General features: G+C 29.0%; 1 protein-coding gene across 2 annotated transcripts in view; it reads left to right on the forward strand.

The window, feature by feature from the left end:
• LOC113556187 (scavenger receptor class B member 1-like) overlaps positions 1-10,688 on the forward strand; it is a 77,074-nt gene extending 66,386 nt beyond the window's left edge. For both annotated transcript variants that reach the window (XM_026960990.1, XM_026960992.1), the window contains exons 4-10: positions 390-531; positions 1,354-1,554; positions 4,830-5,057; positions 5,366-5,531; positions 5,683-5,801; positions 5,943-6,068; positions 9,124-10,688. In XM_026960990.1, the coding sequence (XP_026816791.1) occupies positions 390-531; positions 1,354-1,554; positions 4,830-5,057; positions 5,366-5,531; positions 5,683-5,801; positions 5,943-6,068; positions 9,124-9,585 (1,444 nt within the window). In that variant the 3' untranslated portion in view covers positions 9,586-10,688. The remainder of the gene's footprint in view (positions 1-389; positions 532-1,353; positions 1,555-4,829; positions 5,058-5,365; positions 5,532-5,682; positions 5,802-5,942; positions 6,069-9,123) is intronic.
• The last annotated feature ends 268 nt before the right edge of the window (positions 10,689-10,956 follow it).

Below are 10,956 nucleotides of genomic sequence, written 5' to 3' on the forward strand. Positions count from 1 at the left end.
CTGTGAAGATAATATATTTAAGACGCTAAAAATGAATTTCAGACATTTTAATATCTCATAAAACCACTTTACAAAACAATAGTAAATCATAGTACTACACTATTACAATAGGCGAATATTACATTTTGTTTTTTAATAATAGTTATACTTAATGTTTATAATGATCATGTGACTCAATATACATACAGTATATTAATTATTTGAAACAATACAAAGCATAACTTTAAAACGGAATTTATTTATCGAGATTCCCTAGTCTAGTATTTAGGTACCTGTTACTAATCAAATAGTTATACTACGTGTGCCTTATTTGATGGAATTTGTAACGGTTCATTTTATAATATATGTACTAATTTTAAATTTTAATAAAAATATTTGAATGTTTTCAGGGAAAATTCTGAACACAAAAACGTAACGTTTAACAATAACGATACGCTGACGATGACGCCTGTATTTCCGTTGACATGGGTGCCGGAAATGAATACTGGTAGAGAAGACGACGTGTTGATATTACCAAACATAGCCCTTCTGGTAAGTTATATCAAGTATAAGAAAACATTTTTAACGACGCTGATCCATCGCCTATACAATACCGCTGTAGTCATAATAAATCATACTCAAATACGGACACTGATACCGGTCAAAATATATGTTTGGTGATCGATTGCCACCTTATGTCATAGCGCGGTAAAGTGTCCATATCATATCACACGTATGTCTTAATGATATACAAATAATATTATACTATTATATTATATACATATATTGAGGTACATACTCCATATTCGCTCGTTCTCGGTGACTATCCCTGTTATATTATCATGATAATATTATGAAACACTTGGAGGAAAATAATATAACGAAATGGTCGAATCGAATGATATGTTTTGAATGATACATTCAAATATAATATTATAAAAATACCGATAGAGCAATAAAACAAACCCATTTACATATAATTTACTCAAACCTCAAACACTTTATATGTATTCTAAATAATATTTTCGGTAATTAACTTAATAAAACGTAATAATATATTAACTTTATGTCGACCGTTGACACAAAGTTGTTTTAGAAGTAAAACCTTAAATTAATATCGCCTGCTGTAGTTATATCGAATTCAAAATTATGCGTATCTAACTATATGTATTTATATTAGTTAAATGCAAAGCTTTAACGAAAACGGTAGTTAGTCTACTTCACCTATGGGGTTGCATTAAATTATATATTATAATATGATTGCCATAATTTAACCTCGTTAATATTTTTATAATAATTATTATTTTGCGTATAATCACGCTTCTAATTCTAGAATAATATTTCTAAATTTGTTTTATCACTGTCTGTTTATAGAGTTTTGCCAGTGTTATGGCAGAGGCATCTTTGATTACCAGGATGGGTGTCAATCTACTTATTCGCCAAACGAAATCCAAACCATTTATCAGACAAACGGCTAAGGAGTTCATGTTCGGTTATGAGAGTGCATTAGTGACTATAGGCAACAAGTTTTTGCCGTCATGGATCGCGTTTGACAAGCTGGGCCTTATAGACAGAGTGAGTTTTAATATAACGTTCTGTATGAAAAAAAAATGAAGATTAAAAATAAAAACTGACTGAATAGACTAAAAGCAGGTATATATACTCGTATATTGACGCAGTTGAGATCAATTGTTGAAAAAATAGCAATCCCTAAAGTAATTGTTTTAATGATTAACAGGTAAAAATACTTTTTTTTAAGCTTATGAACTTAATAGCTAATAGCTATATATTGTGCATATATAAATAGATAGTGCATATACATATTAGTACATTACACATTGCATATATATACTACTATAGAGCCATATATACGCATATATAGTACTAAAATATATTACTCATAAAATGTCAAGCCATTTGTATATGACTTTCATTAACAAAATTAATAATTTATTATTATCGTTAATAACGCTTCTATAAGCATGTGGAGGATTTTTCGAGAGATATGTAAAATAATCATTTTATTAAAGATATCTCCTATCGAATTATTATCTACAGCTACACGGAATAACTATTAGTTTAACATGTTGCATTTTTGTTTAGGTTATAATTGCATAGTATAATAAAATAATATTTATTACTAAATCAAACATTTTAAGTGAGCAGATGCATAACCTGTTTTTAAGTCTTATATTAACGCTTTTCAAACGCATTCTTATCAAAACTTGTATAGAAAAATTATAAGCAAGTCAATACTTATCTTATTACTTATTAGGTTTGTTTTAAAATATTGAATGTTAGAAAAAAAAAAACTATTTCTAGTACTAGCATAATTTATATACATTAAGCTATTACAATTTTTCCCATTGTTTTGACATAAATGTACTTACTAAATTATAAAATATATCAATTAAAAGATTTAACTATTTAGATATATTTTGTTTTTATTATTTTGAAGTCTTAATACCTTTTAAAAATTTATTTTCACAACATTTTAATTAATTTCAAAACAGTATTGTTCGGAAAAATAAACGTTCACTATTTTTTTACTTTTTTATATTTTAAAGGAGAATATTTTTCTGAGAATTTCTATGAATAGAATTTGGATTTTGAACTATTAGAATTCAGTTGTAACTGTTATAAGTTATAAGTTATAAATATAAGAGTGAATAGTTATATGAGTGAAGTAATGAACCAATATTAACATTTTAAAAACTTATGACTAATTATTAATTTACAGTAATAATAGTATAATCATATTATACTCATATTAAAATATACCACGTATAATATAAAATTGTTTTCGAAATAACGATTGAATATGCTTAAGCGGATCACTTCGCATAATTGATTTTCAAGTTCAAGGTGTGCTCAAAACGAAATCCGTTACGCATTAGCTGAAAATTGCATAATTATTTGTTTTCATGTCTATTCGACTGAGTGGTCGGATGTTTCTTCGCCTCTTTCGAAGTATAATCGTGCCTACGTGTATATTATAATGCACGTGCATTATAAGCTATATTTTGACATGACCGCATAATTACCAGACAGGCAATTTTATCCGAAGTTTGGATTACCCGAACTGTGTGGATTATATAACAAAATAATATAATACTCGAGTTTATACATCCAGAAATTAATGACCGGTGATTAGTTCACATGAAGGATCCTGGTTATTGTTCGGTGCTGGCCTCGATTTGTTAAAATATAATTATTAATTATAATTCATATAATAAATCTCCGGGTTGTACTCAAACACGATTTTTAATTTATATTTGCTTGTAAAATAAAATAGCTCATGTGACATGCGCCTATGTACATGAAGCGTTGATGTAATAATATGTACTTACACAGTTTAACGTCGAAATTTTCTTAAGTATATAAAATTATTAACTATGTACCTATATAGTATATAATACTTTAAATTGATCATTCAAATAATAATTATTTTTGTGAACAAAAATACTGTAATACACTTTAATTATACGTATACTGTAATGAATAGTATAGAACAATTTAAAGCACATTCCGCAGTATTATAAATTTGTTCAGTTACACATTTTACATGTAGTTTGACTAGTTAATTAAGATAATATAATATTATGTAATAATAATAATATATATATATTAATATTATATTAATGTGTCGGTAAGTGACCATCCCAATGCGTTAAATTATAACTATCAAGTAAAAGAATCACTGATTACAATTTTTAAGTAGTTCGACATATGCTGTAAACGTTAAACGATATTATCATATTTATAATTTTTTCGGATTAGTTAGGTCATGAGTTGTGCTGTATAATAGAATAGGTTTATAAATCGTCGTCGGTTTACCCGGTTTAATATGGATAACTAAATAATATGTATTGAATTATTTTGTACGCAGTAAAAAATCATACCTAAGTGTTTAATGTATATTGGGCAATATCTTGTTTGAATATAAATCACTGCTGTTTATTTTTACAGCTGCATTTAATAAGAAATTCACACAACCGTTTCTTGACTTATGGTATTTAAGTATTTTATGAAATATTTTATATAACCGCATAGTTTCGATTTGCATACTCGATTCGGCATTTTAGGTTTAATCTTATTTGCCACATTTATTTATATGGTTTATAAATGGTTGTACGATATTACTTACGACATTTTTTTTCTCGCATTATTATATTATTACTATAAGCCTATAATGTTGCCACAATGTTTTTACAGCAATTATTATTAGGTTAGGTTAATGTTTGTCTGTTTGAATGCAATTCATATTTATGATTAGTATACAATATACATAGGTAAAAGGATTTTTTTGGCTTTTTTACATTCTTAACATGCCACTGTGCTTTATTATTTATGATAATAATATTATAATTGGAGCTTTTTTGATATAAATACTGCAATATTCCTTGATAGTAACGCAAAATAACATCAGTTAATACATAAATAAGTTGTATTGAAAGATTGCATTTTGTATTATTTTATTTTTTACCAATTGTTAATTATTATTACCTGCTATGATTATCGTAATATTAAAGGTATTTTGATTTCTAATTACTTTTTTAACATATACCTAATCATACTATATTTTCTTTCATAACGGAAGGACTGGAGTAAGTACCGGTACTCTATAAGCTACTAAAAATCTGAAATGTGTGTTTTTCCGAACTTTTTCTATTAGCCTGTAATCGGTTTTAAATTCCTTCGGTATTTCATCAAAATACTGCAATCAACGCTGTTATTTTTTAATGCGCATGACATGTTTTATTATTTTATACGTAGACATTTGTTTTTTACAATTCTTTTTTCTTTAATCGGAGATTTAAAATTATCGTTATTCATACTTTGTGTCACAGATGTATGACTTTACCGGTGACAGCGCAACGATATACACTGGTGCAAGTGACGTGTCCAAGTCCGGAACCATAGAAAACTACAACAGAAGACCGTATTTGCCTCAATGGCCATCGTCGCCTTGCAACAAAGTGACAGGTGCTTCAGACGGTACCAAGTTTCCATCAGAGTCAGACAATGGCACAGAAATGATGTTCTTCAGGAAGTCTCTCTGCAGGGCAATTCCGATGGTACGTACCACCCGTTGCGTTTGGATTGCTAGAGAGAGAGAACCCAAAAGTTATATTATTTATTTTTTTTTTTTTTTTAATAAAACGTCCCCACATTCGCATTAAAGTGTTTTTAACAACTCGTTTTGCGTGGGTAACAATCACTCAGGTTATAATTCTAGTCAAAATATTTTTACCATAAAAAAGTGGAGACTGACAATATAAAATATTTTAATTTTTCTACACTTTGATTATTTTTATTTTTTTTTACTACGCGATAAACACGAATAACACTCATAATATATTATATTTTGTATGAATGGTATTAGGTGAAAGCGAGTGAGCAAATGATACATGATGGTCTGCCAGTGTACAAATATATTTTCGAAAACGGATCATTGGACAACGGTGCTGACAACCCAAAAAATAAATGTTTTTGCCGTAAAAACAAATGTTTGAAACCGGGACTGATCGATGTCACCGACTGTTATTATGGTAACTAATATAATAAAATACTATGTCCGTCGAAAAAAGCATTGACTGTTTAATATTATCATGGTGATATGTTGTATATGCATACACGCTTACTCAATTGTTAACAGCTTTTTTTTAAAGTTAAAAATATCTATTTTTGTTTGGTCTTAAGGTTTTCCTATCGCATTATCTTACCCTCATTTTTACAAGTCCGATCAATCGTTATTAGACGCCATCGATGGAATGACTCCCGATCAAACGAAACACGAAACCTATTTTTTTATCAACCCGGTAAGACGATAATAATAATTATTGATGATTACGTTCCACATAAATACATAATTGTTGAGCGTTGTTTTCCATAGGTCGGAAACCAAACGCGTGCTATATTAATATTGTATTATTTACTATCTATTCTTTGTGTTTATATAGCAAGCGGGTATGCCCACACAACTGTACGTCAGAATGCAAATTAACATTGCTCTAGGTGACATATCGGATATGGCAAACACGGAACATTGCAGTAACTTAGTTATACCATTAGTTTGGACAGAGATTGTAAGTACATGTCCATTTATTTATTTTATGATATTATACTGTCACTATTTATATTGACTACGCATAATGAGAAAATATAAAATATGATAATAATAACACACTATTGTAAACAAAACGGAATAAATAATTTTCGTGACTAAACATTAATAGAAGTAAACCATTAACGAACGTTTCACATTAAAAATAAAAAAAATAATTGCTAGATAAGGCGAACGATATAAAATATTACGTTTTAATTTAATCTGATACAAATTGAAATGAATGATAATTTTAATAGGTTCACAAACAAAATGCTAAATTTAAATTGAACTAAAAATTATAAACACAGATAATTGGTTTAAGCTATATTGATGATGCTAATGAGATTAACTCACATGATTTTCCCGTAATTCTAATAAATAAAGAATTCTTAATAATATGATATCACTGAAAATAGGTCGATATAATACGAATCTAGTTATCTGATTTAAGTTTATCCACACAGTTTGGAATCTAATTGGAAAGTCAGTAGGTATAGCTTCAGCTTAAGTTCTTTTTAAACAAAATATTAAAAATTATTTATCAAATACGTAAACAAATAACTAATAAGTGAGATTTACTGCAGGTATAGTATTCATACAAAATAACTTTCCATTCATTATACCTACATTTATTATTTTGATTTTTGACATTTTTAAGTTTATTAAAATACTATGTACTCTATACTATATTTTCAATTATTCAAACTTTGTATGCTATTAACAATGTCTTGTTGTAAAATAAATTATTTCTTTTCAAATAAGAATCAACTTTTTATACTATAAATTATTAAACAGATGATTTTTTTTTAAACATTTTTGAATTTAAATGTAATTACAACAGATCGATTTTTTAATCAATAGTATTACACTTACTGGCATACTATATACCATATATACGTAATATATCGATTAAAATGTAAAACACGAGGTTAAGTTTGTTATACAAAGTATATAAGAAAAGTTTTTAAACAAATTATATAACTCTTTCTCAAAAATTTAAATTTATTTACTATAATAATTAGTATACTTACAGACATTAATTAGTATTATTTTTTGTATTTGAAAAATTTTAATTAATTTGCATAATAATTAGTATACTTACAGACATTAATTAATATTATTTTTTGTGTTTGAAAAAAAATAAGACCATTGAAATTAAGTGAAACAGTATAAATTTCAATTGACAAAATCTGTTCAAAAGATTTGTTCTTTTGGTCGTAAAAAAACGCAATGCAACCTTCAAATATTTATACATAACGTTTGACTTTTAAATTAAATTCCACACTGTACCCATTTACTTTATTGTAATATAACAAATATTATACATACATATATAAAAATCGTTATTTAAATGGCCTTCAAAAACACTATAAATGAAAAGATAATTAATAAACAAAAAGAATTCGTAAACTTAACATTTATATGGGATAACCTTCAAGTTTAATTGCGTATTTTTTTTTATAAAGAAAGGGACATATTATGAAAATTTTTGTTTGATTGTTGAAAATCCAATAAACTGTTAAATTATACTAACTCTTAGAAACGTGTGTACTGAACTAAATCAAAACCAAAAAAGTATTATGCGCAGTATCAAATTTTTGATTCGCTCTGGTTTGCTATAAATCTATAAATTGAAAATTAAAAATTTGAATTTTTAACCTAACCAAGTAGCTGCGATATAAAATCCATGTCGCTATATTAAAAATATTCAGCTTGCACGCGCCACAATGAAGTAAAAGTGTAAGAGATTTCGATTAAAAACGATGTCTCCAGGCTCGAAAAAATAAAAATAAAAACTGTCACGCATTCATCTTGAAGACACGTGCAGTACCATAAAAGTTTAAAAGAACAGCAATCGTCCGAAATTTGTTTCTAAAAAAAAAAAAAAAACGGTTTATACGGTCAACAACCATTCTGGCTACACGCGTGAGTTAGGAAACCAAATTTTTTGTCATAAAGAGAAAAGAACATTGACTATAGGTATATGGTACGTATATGGTATGTGATATCAGTGATAAGTATTATATAGTACGTATTTTCTTAAAAGTGATAAAAAACGGTAAAATATAATAAAGTTAACATCAGCTGTTAAAGCTCTTCTCATTATACTCGGGTTTTTCTGGTGTAACATGTTTGATAAGTAATTAATGTATTATAAATAAATTACATTATTTAAACATAATGCCATATCGACATCGCGTTGTTAATGATGAAAATTACAGAATGTAAAAACAGCGAATTATTAAACAATTATTATAAAACCCTATTGGCAGACTTGGGTAAAATACTTTTTAAAAGTATTTCAAATACTTTGTGATATGAGTATTCTCAAGTATTTGGAATACTTTATAAAAAGTATTCCAAATATTTTTTAAATACTTTTTTTTAGTAGATTTAGATTCTAATAACAAAAAATATATATTTTTTTCAATTTAGTGTTTATAAGTGAACATTGTCCAATTTATTCATTATAAATTATATTCAAATTATAATATTATGGTAATTCATTTAAGTAATAAAGTTGGTAACTTTTTTAGTAAAACCTAATAAAGGAACATTATACTCACAAAAAAACTATAAACTAATACTTAATTATAATATAATTAAAATTATTATAAAAATTAGTGTAATAATCGACTACTTTAAGCCAATAGCCAAGTCGCCGTGGCTTAAATAATAATAATAATTACAAATTGAACGTTTCAAATTGGAAATGACATTACCCACTAAAAATAGTATAAAACAAAATAATACATTGCTATAAAATATTTTGAATAGAAATGTACACAGATTATGTAGGTGCTTATTATATGGTTATATACCTACAAGTGCGAAAGCAATTTCTACGATAGAAGAAGTAATGAAATTATTTTTAGTGTGATTGAACGGTAAAAAAGTATTGCAAATACTGTATTTAGAATATTTGTAAAAAGTATTCGGAATACTACCGAAGTCTGCCTATATTGGCACAAACAAAACAAACGGCTTGTTTTACACAACTATAATCTTGTGCGGCGCTCCGTTTCGTGTTGCAGGGATTCGAAAAGCTGCCCGATCACATGCTGACCAAGTTCTTCGTGTACCTCCGGGTCGGCCCGGTCCTGTTCGTCGGGCTCAAGTACGCGCTGCTGGTCGGCGGCGTGGCGTTCGTCGCCCTCACCGTGATCGCGTCGCTGTTCATACCCATCGACGACGAACTCAGGTACCACAGCTCGTCGGCGTGGCGCCGCGAGAGCCAGACGCTGACCGGCGGCCTGCAGCGGGACGCGACGCCCACGATACGCGTGCCGATACCGGTGGCCGCGGCCGCAGCGGCCGGCAAAGAGATGAACACGTACTACAACTCGCTGTTGGACGGCGACGGCGCGGCCGCGGCCCGGCTCAACGACGACCTGTGCGGCCGGCTGGACGTGGTGCACGAGGTGAGGTCGCCCAGGGGCAGTTGCACCGAGTCCGAGTACGACGAAGACGACGAAAACGACCGGATCGTAGTCTGACCGCGGCCGGACGGTAACGGAACGCGAAAGACGTTGTTATAGTGTTTATAACAATTACGATCTGCAGCATTTTGTAATAACATCATTATATATTATACACTATTCACAGTTATTATATTAAACGTATACGCAATATAATATATAATATATCATCATCATCATCATAATCGAGCTGTACGATATGATATGTACATAATACTCGTGCAGTCGTGCGAATAATATATTATTTATGTAATAATAATAATATTTAATACGAACGCCATTCGAAGGGGCAAAATCAAAAAAAAAAATTCATAGTTTTTGTTCCGTTGCGTTTCGAAGTTTGCCATTCCTCGTTTTTAAACCGTAATATAATATTCTGCAATGTTTATTCCGCATACACGTATAATAAATATAATGTAACATGTATTATTATACAATATTATATCGATGCGAAAATGTGATAACCTAGGTCTAAGTTATTAAAATGTGATTTTTATATTATATTTTGCCATAAACTATACGGTGTGTATTATGCACTTTTCGGTGTCGGCCTCCGTGCGATCGGTATGTATATTTTATACATATATATATATATATATACATATTATTATAATTTATAATGAGTAAGTACGCGCGTTTGTGGTCAATCTCCCCATTAACTGCTCACAATCACCGGATAAAAAATTATACGGCCGTTTTTTGTTGTTGTTTTTTTCGTTTTTAATGTTCCGTTGTGCCTACAATTCGTTGTTTGGCGTTTCTCGGGAAGTTATACGTACTACGTGTAAACCGGTAACGCCCACCTTAAATTAATTTTTTATTATTATGCCCAAACAACAGTCGTATACATGCAAATACCATAACATGATATGTCCATCGATCGGCTATTATCTTACTGCTGTCGTTCCCATTCGACCTCAAATATATACAGCACTACTGATTTTATTTCCCGGTATAATACGGAACAATAATTATATTGACCGCAAACGAAAAGTATATGTATCGATCGCATTTGTCAAAAAGACCATAATTTTTTTATTTATATATAGTTATATATTTGACATTTGTTTTGTTTACATAAATGTGGAACATTCGATATATTAATATATTATATTATATTTTACTATTATGTATTTTTTTTTTTTTTTTTTTACTTTGGCTGAAAAGTCAAAAGTACTAATTTTACTGTAACGTTTAATTTAATATTACCTAGTATACCTATATACTGGCAAAGCCATATTGAAATGTATTTCTAAGGCTGTCATAAGTACATAAGTGTTGTAAATTGGATTTACTTGTACTTATCTAAAATAAATATAAATGGAAAAAAGTATTCTTCCGATTAAAACCTTAGCTATTATATTGCCTATGGTCTATAATAGTGCGTAC

Source organism: Rhopalosiphum maidis, chromosome 3, assembly GCF_003676215.2.
Source record: "Rhopalosiphum maidis isolate BTI-1 chromosome 3, ASM367621v3, whole genome shotgun sequence".
In the NCBI taxonomy this organism is placed as follows: domain Eukaryota; kingdom Metazoa; phylum Arthropoda; class Insecta; order Hemiptera; family Aphididae; genus Rhopalosiphum; species Rhopalosiphum maidis.